General features: G+C 42.6%; 1 protein-coding gene across 1 annotated transcript in view; it reads right to left on the bottom strand.

Moving 5' to 3' along the window:
* Positions 1-22,072, bottom strand: part of RP1 (RP1 axonemal microtubule associated) — a 2,616,437-nt gene that overhangs the window by 344,601 nt on the left and 2,249,764 nt on the right. The window contains exon 51 of the mRNA XM_086965756.1: positions 6,580-6,781. Within this exon, the coding sequence (XP_086821882.1) occupies positions 6,580-6,781 (202 nt within the window). The remainder of the gene's footprint in view (positions 1-6,579; positions 6,782-22,072) is intronic.

Below are 22,072 nucleotides of genomic sequence, written 5' to 3'. Positions count from 1 at the left end.
GATCCTAAATATATTAGTTTATGGGTCTATTAGTGCAGACCCCCTCTTTTCAAGCCCAGGAAAGAAGCAGAACCATGAAAATGGTAAAGGTAGAATTTCCTAGATAAGGTTGTAAAGGACAGAGACCTGTTCCTTAAAGCCGACATATGAAGACGGTCAAAGTATGGTGAAGTTTAAGTGGGACAACACTGTGGATAGTATGTGTACAGAAGGGAAACCCAAAGATCGTAAGGGACCGAGGGTACTTGAGTAATTCTAGAGACAACGGTCCCCTGACAAAAAATGAATTACAGTAGTTCTGGATACAAAAATCAGTTCCATAAGCAGATTCGATGATCAAAGTTTTCAATTTTATTACTACAATTCTAACAAAAATGTTAATTACCCCAGCCGGAATAATTTCAGTGTCTTAGAATTACAACACAGAGGATAGTTACAAAGAGGTATGGAATAGAGATTTACTCAAAAAAACATCCACTGAACAATCCAAACTGCATTCAGATCTCTCATGGACAGTGCCAGTGCCAGTGCCAATCAATAATTCAGAAAATGTAAAATCTAACGAAAGGTTAGGTTTTTTTTAATGCAAAAGGGTACTGAAACAAATTTTTAACAATTAAAAAGTAAAATATAACCACAATAATGGGACTTTCACATCGAAATGCAAAAATATTACAACTGTTTCAGAATGGACGGTGCCTTCTGAAATCAGGAGATTTTGTCTTGCAAGACTACAACTACAAGGGCACATCTTGCAAAAGAACAAGGCAACAAAGTTAACCTCCAAATTCACGTCAGACTCTCTATAACCATTCGCACACACACACACTCCTAATGTAGGAAACGCCATCAGTCCACAGGATTTATGAAATAAAGCTATGAGTTGCTGAAGCCCTAGCGACTACAACCCAATAACCCCACAATCTTATTCTTTAACTAGCGAATAATAACAAACCTTAGGTTGTTTAGAAAATACACACCTGAAAAAAGATTTTGTGCAATGCCTCCTAATAAGAAATGACATTTCCAAAGGTAAATAGACTCTCTTGAAAGATCTAGGGCTCTAACGTCTGAAAACAATTCAGAGAGCTGGCAGAGAGCTGGCAGACAATAAAGCATGGTGATTTTTGCTGACACACCTAACATGAAAAATTTCACAATACCAAATATCCCATGAGCAACTCCAGGAAGTTGAGGCACACAATTTCCTTTTATTAGTCTACATCGCAACATATGAGAACATACTGTCAATTACCTCTTGCACAGGAATGTGACTTGCTGAAATGCTGGGCCAGGACCCACACATAAAAAAATAAAGCTAAGGCTGAAATTAGAATTTATAGCATCCCTCACATCTGTTGAATCAGAATTAAGACTCCTTTCCAGACACCATTGAGCACAAGCAGCCAACCTTATCTATAATTATATTGGCTGTCATCAAGCATTGCCTAAGAAATTGAGAAAACTTCCCCCCAAAATATCTAAACGTTTCAAATTAACTTCCCTATGGGATAGCCTAGAGTCAGCCAATGCAGGAGATTTTTGGTTATAGAGAAGTTGAAATAAAAATTGGGTAACCATTGACACTTCACGCAAAATTGCAATCCATGCATATACCAACTATTAACATTGACTGGAATCATGAATGAGCCATCAACTCTCTCAGAACAGAACATGGGACGGAATGAGCATGGGAGAATCATGACTAATATACCTGCAACTTCCACTAATGGATCCATCATCAAATTGAAAAACTGTGGCATCTGACTAGTAAGACTTGAAAATATTATTGTGAATCGAAATGGGCCAAGACAACGTGAATGCGTATAACCGATATTCACTGCAACATTTCAAAACAATTTAAATCTGAAAATTAGAAGTGAAAGCCTGCCAAATAATTCAACCTCAGTGAGGTACAACGTTCTATACAAGAATTTCGAAGTTCCTGGTCAGGTTAGAGAGAACACAAGGCTGGCTGGGTTAGAGTCTGCGCATCAAAATGACAAGTCCAACAAATAATTCCATAGGTTGCTCTAAGGAAAAAGGGGAAATGGCCACCCTCGCTTCCAAATATTTCTGGAGACAGTAGTACAGAAAAATAATACACAAAAAAGTCGTAATCCTGAGCAAACAAATGTAATGAGTAACAGAAAAAGTTCATAAGTCAATATTTGTCCAAATCCATATCTTCTTTATTTCCTAGAAGTCATCAATTCCAGTTGATACAGGTGATTCGCAGATGATTCATAACATCACATGGACGTAGCCAACACGTGGTTCGTCTTGGGAATATCACCCAATGACTTCCCTAGGCCATATAATTAATGATGTGTTTCTCAGTCTTCATTCAGTTGTAGAAAAATATTCATGGTAATAACCTGTGTCCATTATTGTCCTGGATAAAAGGTACTTCTCAAAACATATACCTGGTCAATGGAGAGTGCACCAAAAATAGTAACCTGTTTCAGCTGAAAGCAGGTTACTATTTTTGGAGCACTGAGGAAGTCATTTTAGTGATTTTCCTGAGACTAAACACCTGTTGGCTACGTCCATGTGATGTTATGAATCATCTGTGAATCATCTGTATCAACTGGAACTGATTACTTCTTGGAAATAAAGAAGAATATATGGATTTGGACACATTTTGTCTTATGGACTTTTCCTGTTATTAATGATATTTATTTTCTCAGGATGAAGACTTTTTTTTTACTGGTCAGGTTAACAAGAGACCCCACATTCATGCCACCCTGATGCTTGATGTACAATACTGCTGAGACATTGCCCACCTTCAACGGCAATGAGTTCTGCAGGGACGTTGTGGTGAAACATCTCACTCTGAACAACTTTGCAATCAGTATCTTATATGTGTTGATAGCTCCCTCCCTGGCCATTTCTCTGTATTTATGTTAAACCAGGAGATTGGCCTTCGATCCCAAAATCAGATAAGGAACAGAAGTATACATGTTTCAACTATTTCGCCAGGGCATATTTTGTCAAAATTGCATTTCCTCCCTGGCCTGCTCAGCTTAAGAAATTGCCTGCTGGCAGGACAGTTATGTCCATGAATGAATAAATGACAGAAATTCTACTATTGTAAGTCCGTGCAATGAAGTGGCAAACAATATTTTCACATGGGAACCAAATATTAAATATCCAGGCAAAATGAAGTCTTGGAAAAGATGGATCGTCTCTACCTTAAAATGTCCGCAAAATAACACCCCAAACTAATGTAGTTCCTCAAATGAATGACAGGCCCTACCTTGTCTTTCCTGTGCATAAAAATCAAATGCTTAGAAACCTTGCGCTCATTAATGTTATCACTCCTTTGTCTTCAACATCCAATATATGCTTCCGATAGATCTCATGAGAAAACAGAACTTTTTGAATGTGACCCAGAAGTTGAATTTTGTAAAAATAATCCAAACCCCAGCACTGCCTTCACGGTCCATGAGCACTGGTTTAACCTTGCCCAATTGTGAACAAATAGGAAGTAACTGTTGTGTTCTGCCTGGCAAATACAACCCAAATGCTTGCCCCTGTTGGCTGGTTTCCCTCTCCTTTTTTAGATAAGAGGAAAAGAAAGGGCGAATATTCTGCAGATGACCAAAGAAAGTTTTTCAATGCGAGTTAAGAGAAGTCAACTGGTAGAGGAATAAACTCCATATCTACCAGCATGGCAATAAAATGGACTAGAAGCAACTTCCTAGAACGGTCCACACTTAACCATCCTGCCCAAAGTGGTCACATATTTATTGGTTTACTGTATGAACTTCTTCCCTAAGATAAGATCAGTTGTATCTTGTGCAGCCTAAGTAGCTACCAGATCTAAAAGCTTGGCATCAATATTAATAAACAAACCATTAGGTCTCTGGTGTGCAAGTGTGGTACATGTGTTACACATATGACAAATTAATCTTTACAGGTCTAAACCAAAATATTTCCATAACTGACAAAGCATTCAGGAGCACTCACGAGCCCAGCTGATTTGAGACTCTGCTTCAGTGGCTTAATAATAATCAACACCTTAACCTGGCCCACTGTCCAAGCCTCACCCATTCCATACTTGAAAAGAACACCAAAAGCTCAAACCATCTGATGCGTAAAAGCTTTCAATAAACCCTTTTAACTGGATGTAATCCTCTGAGTAGTTAACTGAATGACTTCACAGATAGCCACTTGTGAAGCTTTCTTCCAGTCCATAAACTAGAGAGTCTATTAATTGAACTTAGGATCTCCCATAGCATCAATCAGCATAAAAAAATGTGCATACTCTTCTCAGCCCCTATTGCAAACATGGACACTCTTTCAGAGTGTTGCACTTCTCAAACAAGAAAAACCTGACATATTCCATCTCAGTGGTTGCACTCAGTCCATACCACATTGTGTACCATTTTGAAAATAAAACTTAGAAGTAACTCTTTTTTTACAGATGTATCATCTACTTCAGAGATCAGATCAGAGAGGTTTTTTGGGGCCAAGGGGAGGGTATAGGATGTGACTTTATGCTGTATTGGCCAGTTTGTGAGCTATTGCCCCTATAGGCGAGAACACACACAGTTACCATACTCAGATTACTAAAACTGTGTCTGTTGCATAGGACAGTTCAATAAATGTTCAATAGCTCTCAGGACTTGACTCAAGCTATTTCTGGCAACTTGGATCCTCAGTGATCCTCGCTACTCCCATACCTTTCTGACAGAACACATCTGCCCTGTGTCATGCAGCCGAAAGTGTCAAATGAGACTGAACATATGTCTAGTCTTCACAGGAAACATAGTTACATGCTTCCGGGATGTAACCACAATCTTCTCTGCAGAAGTGGAGGCTGAGTGATCATAAATTGTTGTATATTATGCCCAATGGACTCCTCCCCCGTCCTCTTCGGTCAGAGTTTCTCTTTTGAGTCACTGCAAAAACGTATGATACCAATATTATTAAAGGAAAGACTGAAAGCAGTCTAATCTTTATGAAGGCAAATAAAGTAGAAAACACAAAGATCCTTACACTCTAAAAGTCACTCAATGTACACTCCCGTGTACACACACATAGGTTACGGGGGAATACAACCCCCATGCTTTTCACTGAACCCCACAGTTGAGACCCAGTAGCTTACCCCTTGGTCCACCAACAGGGTATAACACATGTCATTCAGCACATAGAGATGTTCTGGTATCAAGTGTGCTATACATATTCCCTACAATTCAACTCAACGTAATCAATTGGAACTTGACGCACAAAGGTATTTATGTCCGTACTGTATGTATACTGCTGTAAATATCTCCTTTTACACATACCAGAAATTCATAAGAGGATTTCTGGCAGGCACAAATGGATTAACTACTGTGGATTTTTCCAGTACAAGTGTGGAGAAGTCCACAGTAGTAAATCACAATCAAGGGAAAAGTGGATGTTACAAGGCAAGGTTAGGTTTGCGAGCTTGTGAATGCCGACAAACAAGTATGTTTGTTGCCAGTCTGATCTCTTTCCCACAGTTGGATAGATTGAAATATACTCCACCTATAGGCTGAAGTAACCCCCCCTCTATGTGGAAAAAAATACAAATTGATGTATTTGCACAGGGTGCTCCATTCCCAAGGCTCCACTTGCTTGAATGCGCCTTGTGCATTTTCAAAGCAGATGTCATTTGTTATCTGCTAGCTTTAACCTGGAGCCAATCCAGACACCTTAAATGATCATAACATGGCAAAGGAGCTCTGTGCTCTGCTAGTCTTTTACCTGGGGAATGGCATAGACACCTGGCTCTGTGTAAAACTCAACCAGGGTCGTCAGGAATGTATGCTTTCAGGTAGTGAATCTTTACATATCTGCTAGTCACGTAGCAACCAAGTGTTTATAGGTGGGGTGGAAAAATTGGCGAGGCAGATTCAGATGGCCAGTGGGAAAGAAGTGAACACCAAAAAACTGCAACTCACATATTTTTGCATTTTTCCCCATCCATTTATACATGTAAATATGGGATGAAAAATGACATTTTGTGAATGAGGGTGTAAATGGGTGGCAAGGTTCTCCACACACTCATATTTCTTTGAAATGTCTAGGACTGCGAGAAATCAATGTACCTGCTACAGAAAAAGTGTAACAACGTATGTGCAGTATTGCTACTATGGGTACATTCACAACTTTTTAAAATAGTTTTTTTCTAATATGCCCGAAAAATGTTCAGGTTAGAATGATCTGGTCAATGCGCACATAAAATGGTAATGATTTATTTAAAATCAAATTCTCTGGCTGTTTGTGATGCCTCGCTTTAAGGCATTAAGTTTTGCTTCATTATCACAGCAGCGAAGATCTGAAGTTTGACTTAACTGTTGGTATTCACTTCATCCAGTCACCCTTATCAAATTGTTATTCTCCATTCCTCTTCCCTGAAAGATTGATCTATTTCTTTTTTCTCAGTTCTCGTTTAATTATCGGATCTTATGCCCTCTACCCATTTTCTAAAAATGCATGGTTATTATGGATATACACTCATCCATATTCACAATTGTAACATGATAACATTGGTTTATGCTGAATATTCTGTAGTTCATTGACACAGTGAGAAATAAATCTTTTGACCTTCAACTTGCAAAGTTGCTGCCGACGTCTTATTCTTGCGATCTTTCACCCATCTTTGAAAAGGGAAAATTATCTTTTTTTCTGCAAATTCTCCTTCTTTTATAGCAATCTTCTCGGGCTGCCAGTCAGAGTCTTTTTCTTTTTCCAAATACAGCTCTTGTAATTGGCCGATGTCCACTGCTTCAATGCAACAAATATCAACCTGCAAAATTTGAGATCAGCATTGAACCATTAAGGACATTCATCCAAGCACTTGGCAAGCATGTTGTGTACATCTCGTTTAACGCGGCTACTGAAACATTGTTTGTTACATTACCTCAAAGAGTGCAGTGTCAGTTTCATTAAACGTCTAAAGCAGAGAATTGAATTTAGATTAGACTAAAGGAACAGAAATAGATTTTCGAACAAAAAGATTCCATCTGGCCCATCTTCTGCCACCTGCTATGATTGCTTAATCTCCATAAATGCTTCAGTTTTTTTTTTATAACATCTTAAGCAAGAACGAATCTATAATGAATTCAAATTAAAATTCTAAACTTGTGTTCCTTGGTGCTTATGGCATGGAGACAATTAGGAATACTAATTGTTTTTTAAGTCCTTTATCCACCAAAAACAGATGATTTATTTCATGTTCTTTTCATAAATATGATTTTTTTCTTTTATCCTGATATAGGAATTGATCAGGATAATCATTCTGCATATGAACTTCAGGTCCAGGGCATTTTGTAGGAGACATATGGAACATCTACTACAGAGCCCGATCCTGAGAACAACCAACAGTATATGTAACATCCAATTTTATCTTCCAACTGGCAACATACTGTAATATTGGGCTGGTGACACTACCCCCAGGAGAGCATCAGTGAACGCTTGTATCCACATAACCAGCACGGCTGACGACATACCTCAGAAAAATAAGATTTCAAGTTATAAGAAAAATGGATTCTGGATTATCGTCTTCTGTGTCATAACAGGATTTGTGCAAGACTTTACAGAAACACAAAGTCACTAGATGATGTCATCAGTGATGTCATTTGAGATGTCATCAGTGATGTTACTGACCATGTCATGAATGATGTAATATGTGACATTTGCGGGGGGGGGCGAGTTATAATTAGCTCAACTAACTATAACGGCCGAATTTCTCAGGTTTTGTACGAGTAAAATGTCCAACTAACTATGATGTCCCTGAAACGTATGTTTTTTTTCAGTGAATTTCTATGTTTTTTTAAATGCTAATTTCTAACTATAATGTCCCTGAAACCTATGTTTTTTTCAGTGAATTTCAAAGGTTTTAAAAATGATAATTTAACTATAATATCCTGGAAACCTAGGTTTTTTCTTTGAATTTCAAAGGTTTTTTTAATGCTAGTTTCTAGCTATAATGTCCTGTGTTTTTCAGGGAATTTCTAAGTTTTTTAAAATGCTAATTTCTAACTATGCCTACAGACGTAGGACATGTAAAGAAAGAAGAAGAAACGTGCAGAAAGAAGCAAGAGTAATGCAGAAAGAGGCAACAGAAGTCCAGAAAAACGAAGGAAAGTGCAGAAAGAAGTAAGAGTTATGCAGACATCTCCACCAGAGGTGCAGAAAGAGGCCTTGTTTCAAAGTCATCCTGTCCCCAACTTTTTACTGACTGGTACTGGTGGTAACTGACTCTGACTAACCAGGTCCGGAGGCAGTGCTATGCTATGCTGAAAGACACTTAGAATACAGTGAAAACACTACAGCACTAGGGTACATTATGAGTTGGGGAATCCCTGCGATTGGCATGATCTCCCCTGTAAGGCCCTAGTACATAATAGGGCAGGCAGATTAAAACTACCACTAACACAGAGGTACAGAAAGAGGCAAGAGAGGTGTATAAACAGGCAAGAAAGGTACAGAAACAGGGAACAGGGGTGCAGAAAGAGGCAAGTGAGGTGCAGAAAGAAGTAAGAGCAGTGCAGAAAGATCAAACAAAGGTGCAAAAAGAGGCAAGAGGGATGCAGAAAAAGGTACGAGGGGTTCAGAAAGAAGGAAGATAAGTGCAGAAAGAGGCGATAGAATTGCTGAAAGAAGCAACAGAGGTGTAGAAGAGAGCAAGAGAAGTGCAGAAAGAGGCAAGTGAGGTTCAGAAAAAAGCAAGAGCAGTGCAGAAAGAAGAACCAACAGAGGTGCTAAAACAGGCGTGAAGGGTGTAGAAAGAGCAAGAGAGGTGCAGAAATAGGCAGGAAAGGTGCAGAAACAGGGAACATGGGAGTAGAAAGAGGCAAGAGAGGTGCAGAAAGAGAAAAGAGGGGTGCGTAAAGGGGCAAGAGATCTGCAGAAAAAAGCAACAGAGGTGCTGAAAGACACAAGTAAGGTGCAGAAAGAAGCAAGAGAGGTGCAGAAAGGGGCAACAGAAGTGCAGAAAGAAGCAACAGAGGTGAAGAAAGAGGTGACAGGAGCGCAGAAAGAAGAGGAAAGAAGTGCAGAAAGAACCAAGAGAAGTGCAGAAAGAAGCAGCAGAGGTGCAAAAGGAGGCACGAGGGGTGCAGAAAGAAGGAAGAGAAGTGCAGCAAGATGAAACAGAGGAGCTGAAAAAAGGCACGAAGGGTGCAGAAAGAGGCAAGAGAAGTACACGAAGAAGCAAGAGAGGTACAGAAACAGGCAGGAAAGGTGCAGAAACGGGGAACAGGGGTACAGAAAGAGGCAAGAGAAGTGCAGAAAGAGAAAAGAGGGATGCGAAAAAGAGCAAGAGATCTGCAGAATAAAACAACAGAAGTGCTAAAAGAGGCAAGTAAGGTGCAGAAAGAAGCAAGAGAGGTGCAGAAAGAGGCAATAGAGTTGCAGAAAGAAGCAACAGAGGTGCAGAAAGAGGCGACAGGGGTGCAGAAAGAGGAGAGAGAAGTGCAGAAAGAACCAAGGGAAGTGCAGAAAGAAGCAGCAGAGGTGCATAAGGAGGCACAAGGGGTGCAGAAAGAAGGAAGAGAAGTTCAAAAAGATGTAACAGAGGAGCTGAAAGAGGCACAAAGGGTGCAGAAAGAGGCAAGAAAGGTGCAGAAAGAAGCGACAGAGGTACAGAAAGGAGTAAGAGTGCTGCAGAAAGAAGGAAGAGATGTGTGGAAAGAGGCAAGAGAGTTGCACAAATAGGGAAGAGGGGTGCAGAAAGAGGCAGGAGGGGTGTAGAAAGAAGCAACAGAGGTACAAAAAGAGTCAGGCGGGGTGCAGAAAAAGGTAGGAAAGGTGCACAAAGAGGAAATAGAGGTACAAAAAGAGGCAGTAAGGGTGCAGAAAGAAGGATGAGGCCTGCAGAAAGAATCCACCTTTGGTACAGAAGGAGGCAAGAGCGGTACAGAAACAGGCAGGGAAGGTGCAGAAAGACCCAAGAGAGGTACAGATAGAAGGAAAGAGAACTGCAGAAATAGGCACGAGAATTGCTGAAAGAAACAAGAGAGTTGCAAAAAGATTCAATAGAAGTGAAGAAAGAAGCAAATGAAGTGCTCAAAGAGGCAGGAGGATGCAGAAAGAGGCAAGAGAATTGCTGAAAGAAACAACAGAGGTTTAGAAAGAAGCAAGAGAAGTGCAGAAAGAGGCAAGTGAGGTGCAGAAAGAAGCAAAAGCAGTGCAAAATGAACCAACAGAGGTGCAAAAAGAGCAAAGAGGGGTGCAGAAAAAGGAAGGACAGGTACACAAACAGGCAAGAGAGGTACAGAAAGAGGCAGGAGGGGTACAAAAAGGATGAGAAGTGCAGAAAGAGGCAAGAGAATTGCTGAAAGAAGCAAGAGAGGTATATAAAGAAGCAAGAGAAGTCCAGAAAGAGGTAAGTGAGGTGCAGAAAGAAGCAAGAGCAGTGCAGAAAGAACTAACAGAGGTGCAAAAAGAGGCAAGAGGGGGTCAGAAAAGGGTAGGAGAGGTGGACACTGAGGCAAGAGAGATACAGAAAGTGGCAGGAGGGGTGCAGAAACAAGGAAGAGCAGTGCAGATAGAAGCAACAGATGTACAGAAAGAGGAAAGAGAGGTACAGAAAGAGAAAAGAGGGGTGCAGAAACAAGAGGGTTGCAGAAAGAGGCAAGATGGGTGCAGAAAGAGGCAAGTGAGGTACAGAAAGAGGCAAGATAAGTACACAAAGAAGCAACAGAGATGCACAAAGGGGGATGTGGGGTCGAGATAGAGGCAAGAGTGATATAGAAAGAAACAAGAGAGGTGCAGGACAAAGGAACAGAGGTGTAGAAAGCGGCAGCAGGGGTACAGAAAGAGGGAACAGGTGCACAGAAAGTGGCAAGAGGGGTGCAAAAAGAGAGAAGAGGGGTGCAGAAAGAGGCCTGAAAGAGGCATGAGGGGTGCAGAAAGAAGCAATTGAGGTACAGAAAGAGGCAAGAGAAGTGCACAAAGAAGCAACAGAGATGCACAAAGGGGATGTGGGGTGGAGATAGAGGCAAGAGGGATACAGAAAGAAACAAGAGAGGTACAGGACAAAGGAACAGAGGTGTAGAAAGAGGAAGCATGGGTACAGAAAGAGGGAACAGCTGCGAAGAAAGTGGCAAGAAGGGTGCAAAAAGAGAGAAGAGGGGTGCAGAAAGAGGCATGAAAGAGGCATGAGGGGTGCAGAAAGAAGGAACAGATGTGCAGAAAGAGGGAAGAGAGATGGAGAAAGAGGCAAGAGGTGTGCATAAAGAAGCAAGAGAGGTGCATAAAGAAACAAAAGAAGTGCAGAAAGAAACAACAGAGGTGCAGAAAGAGGCAAGAGGAGTGCAGAAAAAGCAGAGGGGTGCAGAAAGAGGCACAAGGGGTACAGAAAGAAGCAAGAGAGTTACAGAAAGACACAAGATAAGTGCAGGAGAAAGCAACAGGGATGCAGAAACAGGGTAGAGGGTGGAGAAAGAGGCAAGAGAAGTGCAGAAAGAAGTAACAGACATGCAGAAAGGGGGAAGAGGGGTGGAGAAAGAGGCAAGAGGGGTGCAGAAAGTAGAAGAGATGTGCGGAAAGAGGCAAGAGAAGTGCAGAAAAAGAAAGAAAGATGCAGAAAGAAGCAACAGAAATGCAGAATGAGGCAAGAGGGGCGCAGAAAGAAGCAAGATTAAATGTAAATGTAGGTGTACTTATATAGAGCAACCTGTCACCCAAAGGGCATCCTGGCGCTTGCTTAGGGAACCCGTCCAGGTATTCCCCTGTGAGAGGCCCCGGCAGGGTATCCACAAGGTGAAAGCCAGGCATCCCGCTGCGAGGGGCCGTTGTGGAGATTAAGCAAGCTATTGCCCAGAGTCGCAGAGCGTGAACCCGTGAGTCGAGAAGGCACCGGAGCGAGAATTATCGAGACCGTGGAATTTTTAGCCCAAGACCCGCCGAGGCGGGGAATTGAACCCTGGTCCAGGGCCGATCTCAGCTTCCAGGTCTGCCGCCTCTAACCCCTGAGCCACACTGGCTTGCATACCATTAGTACTAATTTAACACCCACATTTAGCGATAAGTAACAGGTGACCATTCCAGCTTTCCAACACGCTGTAACACTTGCCGCTGTATTTTTGGTAACGCTTGATCCATTTGAGCTAGAAACAAGGCTTTTTTTGTGTAAATCTGCAGATTAGGCAGCAGATGATGAACTATGTGGCTAATGCAAAAAAAATGTACAATTGTACAAAAGTTGGTGCAGCCAAAAAGTCATATAATTCCAGTGGCCCTGCTCATACCAATAACTAGGTGCAGAAGTGCACCTCAGTGATTCCTTCTTTTTGTGGTCTCATTGAGTTCATAGTTTAGCTTATATGGAAAGAAGGAAGACTAAACCTGAGGTTACCACTCCACAACACAGACTACCATACCACATAATTACTCTCCATAACAGATATTCCCACTCTACATAATTCCATAAAATAAGTACCACATACTTTCTATCCACATAATTTCACTGCACAACTTACCACATAATTCCACTTCACACAACGTACATCCACTCCACTCGAAAAAACATTAAAAAATGTTTCCATTTACATCGCCAATAGCTCTAACTCTCGCAAATGTGAAATGAGTCCATGGTTTGCAGGATAGGCCAGCCAGCCCATGCCTTAACACTCCTGACTCCTCCTCTGCTCTCGAACTCCAAAGCACTCCAGGGCCGTCATTGGTAGTGCTTTAGCATGCTAGTGGATTGACGCACTGGGATCTAAATAAACCAGTTTGCATCCACAGGAGGTGGCATCACTGCATATGGGCGGGCATAAGCGTGCCTTGTGATCTGTTTAACACTGTTATCTCTCTTCTATTTCTACGAAGATTAACATTGTGGAAAATAAAGAGGGACAACAGTATTTAACGGTACAGGCTTTTGGAAATGCGACTGGTGCCGATTTCGGAGCACAGATGGTGGCCCCTGACCTTGGCACCTGGTCCGGTGGCAGCGCTCGCACCGCCCAAAAGCTGGCACTGATGACAGAACAGTGGTAAGCCACCTGATATAGGAGATATTGTGGGCACCTTTTTGTATCAGGTGGCTCACCACCGTTCTGAGAATAGGGTGAAGGCACATGGTGTTTGTAGGAAGGGCGGAAGTACAAAAAAGGTAACACATATGTACATTTACACCAGCATTGCAATTAAAATTAGGAGTCCCTTTATTATGAGGGAACGTAGAAATGTGAGTGACATCAATTTCTGTTCAACACGAAGTGTACAACTTAGTCATTATGTAAGTTTCACCTCAGCAAGATCATAACACGAAACATTTTCAAATTTTCACAAATAAAAATATATGTACCTGGTGTGCCACCCGTTGCTACGCTCAAATTGTCAAACATGAATTTATCAGTTGCAGACTATTCAGTTAAGCGCAGTGGGGTGGTAGTGCGGAGTGGGTGGGTGGAATGCGACATACAACAGAATAGTGAAACTAAAATAGATGAATAAATAAAACTGCTTACCTTGTACTCGCCACATCGCTGAGTCGAATATAGCTCAATGTATTCAGAAGATCAGACACACTAGAGCCCCATTTTCTAATTAGCTTGATTCTATAGTTCCCTTCAACCTAAGAAACTTTAGCTCTGTTCCATACTTTGAAATGCTGACAGTCTATACCTCCATCCATACTTAAGGGGTGATTATGATGACAGGCGGATCGCCACTGCCCATCCGGCAGTGGCGATTTGCCCGCCATCACAACATGATTTACCCCCGCGATATTACCATGGCGGGGGGTTTCGCGGCTGACGCAAAGTGTGTCTGCCACTTTTCCACCGGTCGTAATTCGTTATCTGCCCTCCTCCCAGATGCTCCAGAGGCCCTGGGGAGTTCACCCTTGGGGCCAAACATATTTCAAAAGGGGAGGGGAGCGCAGTTTCAAAAGACCTCGGGGAGCCCACTTCTGGGGCTAAAATGTAAGTAAATGTGGAGAGAGGTCGCGTGGCCCCCCTCCTTGAGCCTCAAAAGGGCCTGGGAAGCACATCTCTGGTGCTAAAATGGAATAAAGGCCCCCTCCCTGAGCGAATTAAAATCCCTGGGGAGCACACCCGGGGCCTATTTCCTGAGCCCTTAATGGCCCCAGGGGCAGCCCAGTAGCTATGTCCCACAGAGCCAACCACTGGGACACAGCGGGTTCAACACCATATCTGCTCCCAGTGGGCAGGCGTTTTGAAAATGCTCCTGCCAGCTGGGAGCAGAATTTTGATCAGTTTACCAGTCCGCACTGAAGCAGACGGGGAAACATATCAAAATATTGCTTCTTCCCCGGAATGATCAGCATTAGGAGCTGCTCCCTGTGGGCGGGAGCAATTCCACCTCCCACTGCATGAGAGGAGCTGGCTAGGGCTGCGGGGCCCCCCTGCAGCCCCCAACAAGAGTATGTTTGGTGCCCTGTGTGGGCATCAGGGAACCCACCTTTAAATTTGAGGGTCCCGGCAATAGGGTACCCAGGGCTGAAATCGGCCCACGAAGGGGAGCCGTGTGCCCCCTCTCCCAATGAAAATCACCCCGGTCCAGATAACATCTCATGAAGGAGGTGCCACTTAAAAAAATGCAAAACCCTGGTGGATCTGGTCCCCAGGGCCTAAAGAGGCTCAGGTGTGGGGTGCCCGACAACCCTCCCCATTTTTAGATATATGTGTTGCCATTGGGGATGGAGTCACTAGCGCTTCAGAGACTCAGGAGGGGGCTTGGTGCATAGTAAGTAAAAAGTCACAATTGATTAAACATATATGTATATTTTCAGGAAAAAATATAAGTAAAACATGAGCCTAATATTTGGTCTATCTATAATCACAGCACTTTAAGGCCGTTTGTAAAAACCTAAAACATGAGTTCGGGCAAGGGCAAGAGATATAGGAGGGTGGATCTCAAAGTTTTGTATATTTACAATTGCCATACATGTGAATAGCAATGGGAACGAAATTCCTATCAATGATTTACATAAAACATTTCAGGCAATCAGGGAATATCTTACCTAGGAAACAACAGACTGTAAAAGCATGTCATTACTAAAATGATGTTCGGAGAAAGAGGAATGTTTAGGGGAGAGCATAGCATGGGATGCTTTTGATGGAATATTTCCTTTTTAGATTTGTGCTTTATCTAGGGGTCACCAGCAGTGTTGTTCTTCACGCCCACTGACAATGCTGTTCATATCTAAATTTCGTTCAACCATATCACTTCTCAGCCATCTGATGTCAAAGAAATGGACGATTCTAGGATTAACGTTATCTCTTGGTCAAGCCTGGGTTTTGTTCCAGAATACTGTCTATTTCTCGGACACTGATGATGGTCATATTTTATGCATTCTTGATTTCATTATGGAACTTTTCTACCATTAATTGGAGGTGGAACTTTTCCTGACATTCCTCAAAGCTGAACTAGAGGCTAGGTGGAATGAGGAACATTCTAACTTCACATATTATTTACAGCCTGTGCCGTGGCTGGTCGGTCGGTGGCAAGGTGGTTTTGAAGCAGTTGAAGTTGGTGTCTTGAATGAGGTTTACCTTCTTGATTGGTTTCTAAGATCCTTGTCTCTATGTTCATATACCAACAACATAAAATGGGTTTTACTGACCTTTCCTAATTTTTGTGCCACCGGTGTGGTCAAGATCATAGAGGTCAATTCTCTTTTAGTGAGATTCCTCAAATTCCACAGAAGTTTACTTCATGGGTCTATACAGATTTTCCTGAATCCTCTATAATCTCTTGTGGGTACCCCACTGGCTTTCACCTGTTATAGGAAGGATGGTACATGTTGAAGGTAATCAAAGGTCATGAAAGCCATGAAGCTATTACTTGGATTTAAACTTATGTTTCTTGATCTCTGGAATGGTGTGGATGGGTTTTATGCTATAGCTGTGTTTTTGAAAGCTCTGTGTGGTGCAGGACATTCTTGCATGCTTTATAGTGTTAGCATTTTCTTAAGAAACAAGTCGATAGAATAGTCCCTAACACTGGACTTTCACTACCCAGCACTGGGGTACACCGACCCATCCATAACATCCGAAAATGACAGGGACCTGATTGACCTCCTGCTCACAGCGGCGGTCAAGACGGTGTTGAACAACTGGAAAGACACAGCAAAGGCCACTTTTAAAGCGTGGTTCAACTGGGTCATATTCCTAAGAGGAGCCGACACCATAACAACCAACAACCTACCGAACTCAGGAAAAAAAGCGAGATGTGGCTGTTGCTAGACAACTACCTGTCCTCTCATAAGCCACCCTGAACATCCAGACTAGGCAACACTGCACAACCACATGCATCACCTACTCTGCGACACAATGTGCCTCCTCTCTCTCTTTACTCTCTATAATCTCTTTTCTCTTCACGCCACCAGGGGAGCGAAAAGACAATCAGACAGTCTGTAAGGGGCATGGGGGAAGCATGAAGGATTGACGAGAAGAAGAAGAAGCAAGCATGAGAACATGGACAAACAGGCACAAGCCAATTGAGACAATGCTTGCCCCCCCCCCCGGGGCGTTTTTTCCCTGTCTTTTCCCATCCCCCATGTGTTACACTCTGCACCATGTAAATATGCTTTTTTTCATAAAAAAATTACTGAAATAAAAAAAAAAGAAACAAGTCGATTTCTTTAAGCCAGCGGTAACCACTTCTCAGTTTGCCACTTATATATCTTGCTACTAACCTGTTCTTCAAAGAAGTAACAAGTATGCAGGCATCATAACACTGTAAAAACAACAGATTTATTTGATATGTCTGTTTTTAGGAGAGTCATAAGATTGCATTTAGTATGTGTTTCTATAGCTATGACAGGCACACAAGGACATTTTAAGACTTAAATATGGTTACTGAGCAATGTGTATCTATAGATCATACATCACCTTGACATAAACACGGTGTGCTGCCATGTGGTGAGGTACAATAAAACTTTGGAAACACTAAGCCTGTGTTTGAGTGCATCCATCAACTTATCGCAAGAGTGATATATATCCACTCAATGGTATCTTCTAGTTCCAGTGCAGAGCCACACTCACAGCCTCCAGTGAAATAATTCCAAATGGTATTGAGTTGTGTTCTATAAAGTGTTAAATAAAATGATGGATGATGCTTTTAGCTTATTCTGTCCATGAAAGACTAGACGTTCTAAGCTCTAAAGTGCATACGCTCTATTAGTTTGCAGTTTCAGTTACGGCCATGCAGAACAAACGTTTCTCGTGATCGTACTGTTCAAAACTCATACTTCGACACTAGAATCCTCTTTCAACTAAACGGCTCCATTCCAAAGTAACGAGAGGCTGCTAGCCGCCCTGCCCTCACTTTCATCAGGGATTACTCTTCCTTTTATTTCAAGCCTAGGACATACCAACGCAGCCAACGCAGACCAACGCCCTTGCAACATCATGGAAAATGAAGTATTATGTTTACCTTTCTATAACGATTATTGTACCCAAATATGTATTTATTCGGCCAATTCTGGCCATAAAATAGAACAGATAGATCATATTACAAAGAAAAAATACAAATATTGAATGCCCATAAATTAGATTTAAAAACATTCTTAATGGCTCTTAGAGACATTTTAAATACAATGCATAGTCAATACTACAATTTACAGATTAAGAACAAAATTATAAAATAATCATACACATCGACAATTAGTCCTTTTGAGACGCACAGCGATTTTATCTGGCTGATAAAAAAATCTAGAAATCAGGGAAAAATACAGTGTGCTTTGGTCATAACACAATCTGAATCATATTTCTTTCACACCTTGTTCCACAGGCCACCCAACTATTAATCTGTTGGGATGACCAATGAAAAGACGCACATGAAGAAAAGCACATTATAACAACAGAGATAGGTTAAAAAAGTACTTATTACAATTAAAATGTCCAAATGTGAGATATGAGGTTACATAAGAGGCAGACCTTTTCCGATTCATAATAGCGGCTTGAAAAAGTACCACAATCAATGCTGCTATAGATAGTGGGGGAAGCGTCTGTAAAAACGTCAGAGCCAGGCGGAACTCTCAAGTTGGCAACCCAGAGAATTGGTAATAAGCAGGTCTTCCTTATGCCTATATATTTATTAGAGTAAAATAAAGTGCAGTATGCTTCTAGCTGTGATTTTATCACAGAAACATGGAATACCAACTTTCTGCTGAAACAAGTCAGCTAAAACCTTGCTTAAGTACTCATCATGTATGTAAGCACTTTGCCCAGCCACATAAGTGAGTTAGCATTTTTATCAGAAGACCTGGGAGAACACTGGGTGGTAGGAAATTTGTGCCAGCCTGGTGATCCCACAGCTTTCCCACACAGAAATGTAAGGATTTGTTTAGCAACATTTTAGGTATACAGGAGAATCTGGGTAAGAAAATGTTGTGGTCTGGGTATGGTAGGTTTCCCTTGATGGCCACCAAGCCTTGGACCAAAAATGCAGGCGATCCCCTTGCAAAACAGGTTGCTTTATGATCGATAATTTTAATGCCTCTTCCACGTTTTGGGCCCTTCTCTGTTGCGGGCACATGGCCACAGACACAAGTGAGGTAGCATTTTTATTGGGAGACCTAGAGGAATGCTAGGTGGTAGGAAGTGTGTGGCTCCCCACAGATTCCAGAACTTTCCATCACAGAAATGTGAGGAAAATGTGTTTTTAGACAGATTTTGAGGTTTGCAAGGGAATCGGGGTAACAGAACCTAGTGAGAGCAACACAAGTCACACCGTTCTGGATTCCCCTGGGTGTCTAGTTTTATAAAATCTACAGGTTTGCTGGGTTTCCCTAGGAGCTAACTGAGCTAGGGCCCAAAATCCACAGTTAGGCACATTGCACAAAAGGGTCAGTTTTCAGTGTAAAATTGTGAAGTTTCCACGTTGCTTTTTGGGCCGTTTCCTGATGCGGGCACTAGGCATACCTATACATGGGGGGGGTACCATTTTTATTGGGAGACTTGGGACAATGCTGTGTGGGTAGAATTTTGAGGCTCCCTACGGATTACAGAACTTCCCTTCACAGAAATATGAGGAAAATGTTTTTTTGTATACACATTTTGAGGTTTGCAAGGGATTCTGGGTAATAGACCCTGTCGAGAGCCACACAAGTCACCCCATCCTGGATTTCCCTGGATCTCTAGTTTTCAAAAATGTACAGGTTTGCTAGATTTCCCTAGGTGGTGGCTGAGCAAGGGTCTAAAATCAACAGTTATGCACATTGCAAAAAAAGGGTCAGTTTTTAGTGGAAAATGTGGTGTCCATGTGCATTTTGGACCATTTCCTGTCACAGGCACTAGGCCAACCCACACAACTGAGGTACCCTTTTTATCGAGAGACTTGGGGGGATGCCGAGTGGAAGGTCGTTTGTGGCTCCCTTTAGATTAAAGAGCTTTTCATCACAGAAATATGAGGAAAATGTTTTGTAGACAATTTTGAGGTTTGCAAATAATTCTAGGTAACAGAACCCGGTGAGAGCCACACAAGTCACCCCAGCCTAGATTCCCCTAGATGTCTAGTGTTAAAAAATGTATAGGTTTGCTAGGTTTCCCTAGGCGCTGGCTGAGCTAGGGCCCAGAATTCACAGTTAGGCACATTGCAAAAAAAGTCAGTTTTTTTTAAAACTGTTTATTTATGAGAAAGTGCATTGGTGGCTCATCAATAGTATAAAACAATAATTTGGCATCAAATCAATAAATACAATACGTAGGGTGTTATCTCCAATTCCCTCCCTCGGGGGTTCCTCAATTGTGACTAATACATTTAGTTGGTTAAGCATCCCACCCAGTATCTTAGGATGCATATTGGGGTATAGTCTTGATCCATGTTCTTATCACCTATGGCGGGGGCACTTCATTTATCATGAGGCGGGCCATTCGATCTTGTCTTTCATGCCTCATTTCCACTGTTGGGGAGATGCATATGTCCCCCCAATATTTGTTCCACTTCCCCCACTTTTGGTCCCACTTACTGGGGCAACCCCTTCCCTTAAAACTGTTTTCTCAGCAATCATTGCCCCGTCCATGTCTTTCGCCCAGTTCGCCACCTTCGAGTTGGCATCATGCCCCCATTTCTGTGCAATATTACTCTTGGCAAATATCCACCCCATTCAGGCCCATTCCAGTTCCATTTGAGCAAGGTAAGTAGCTTCCCATATATTATTCCATTGACCCTCTTCTTTTGTTTGAGTATCTTGGTCGGAGAATGTAGCCAGATTACCCTTCACCCACATGTCCCTCACAGTGGATATTCCTATCATGTCCCACTTATCAAACCCTGGGCACCTGCTAAGGCGACCCAGGATATCTGGTACCCACAGTGGCGTTGCTTTCGTTATTTGGTTTTTCCACCCCAGTCTTCTCGTAGTTTTGTGCCATGTGTCAACCGTTCGGGAAAGGGGGCCAGTCAAATGGAGTTTGCGGGGTTGGTATACAGTCCTCGGTTATATCCCCCCCTTCCCATGAGGCAATGGTCGGTGCAGAAGTTGGGTTCGTCATGTGGGCCGTCAATTGGGACGCCCGATATTACAGCCTAAAATCAGGCAAACCTATCTCTCCGTCATACCAACCCATAGTGAGTTTATTCATAGTAGTTCGAGGCAGACAGTCCTCCCAGAGTAGCCCGCGCAACACACCGTCAATTTGGGCAAATATTGGGCAAAATAAGAGTTCGGAATCGGATAGGGGGTGTTCTGAGGTGCATATAGGAAACGAGAGAGAGCTAGCATCTTGTACAGGGATGCACGTCCCAAAAGGGTAAGAGGAAGAGAGCGCCAGTGTCGGGCATCTGACTTTAGACGTTGAAGGGGTGTTACTGGTTCCACTCGTAAAAGACTTGAGCATCTGCAGTTACAAATACCCCCAAGTATCGAAAGCCCGGAGTGGCCACTGGTATCTTGTATCCCCTTGGGCCCCACAATAAGTACATCCGGGATTTGGACCAATTTATCTGGTATCCCGAGTGCACCCAAAAAATATGGAAAATATAGAGTACTCTCTCAGTGAACGTGCTGGAGATGTTAAATAGAGGAGGATATCGTCTGTGTATAGGGAAATTAGATCCGTGTGGTCGTGCGTCCATTTGAATCCTCTCACCCCCGGATCACCCCTGATCCAGACAGCAAGCGGATCCAATACTAGGGTGAAGTGGGGACAGCGGCAAGCCTTGTCTCGTGCCCTGATGGAGGGGAAAAGTGTCAGACCGACGGTTATTAACAGTGACGTATACCGTTGGTTGTGTGTATAGTAGTTTGATCCAGCCAATTAGTCGGGGGCCAAATCCCACACGACTCAGCAACGCGAAGAGGAAGTCCCATTTGATGGTATCAAATGCCATGGTGGCGTCAAGGGATAACAGTATTGCATCTTCTTCAATGGTGGCAAGTCTCCCCAGGGCCCCGTGAACTCTTCGTAGATTCCTGGCTGTATTCCTACCAGGCAAAAAGCCAGATTGGTCTGGATGAATTAACTCAGTGATGTAGGGGAGGAGTCGGTTAGCCAGGAGTTTGGCGAGGATTTTGGCTTCTACCGCAAGCAGTGATATAGTGCTGTACGATTTGCATTCTTCCACCTGTTTGTTGGGTTTATGGACTACCACTATGGCTGCTGTACAAATCTCTTCAGGAAGGAGCCCAGTTTGGTAGCATTCGTTATAGAGGGCCAAAAGATGCGGCGCTACTTTTCCAGACATGGGTTTAAAGAGTTCAATGGGAAACTCATTAGGACCCATTGCTTTACCTGAGTGCACCTCCATTATGGCCTTACGAATCTCTGTAATGGTAATATCTGCCTCTAAGGCTTCCGTATCCTGCGGGGTAAGGCACTCCATTTTAATTGTGGCGAGTAGATCAGCCTAAAGCGGGGTCTGGTAGGCATCAGGAAACTTCCACACCTCTTCAAAATAGGAAGCAAACATATTTACAATTTGCTGTGGATCAGTAATGAGCTCCCCGTCAGGGTCGTGATTGCTTCGACCCATCGTGATGCCTGCTCTCAATGCTCTAACCATGTCAGGAGTTTACCGGTACGCTCCCCTTGTTCATAGATTATATGCCTGGAAGACAAGGAGCGCATTGTGGCTTCCTCTAGTAAGAGCTGTCTGTAATCATGGTGTTTAA

This window comes from Lissotriton vulgaris, chromosome 4_1 (assembly GCF_964263255.1).
Source record: "Lissotriton vulgaris chromosome 4_1, aLisVul1.2, whole genome shotgun sequence".
NCBI lineage: Eukaryota > Metazoa > Chordata > Amphibia > Caudata > Salamandridae > Lissotriton > Lissotriton vulgaris.
This window is presented reverse-complemented; position numbering and strand designations above follow the sequence as displayed.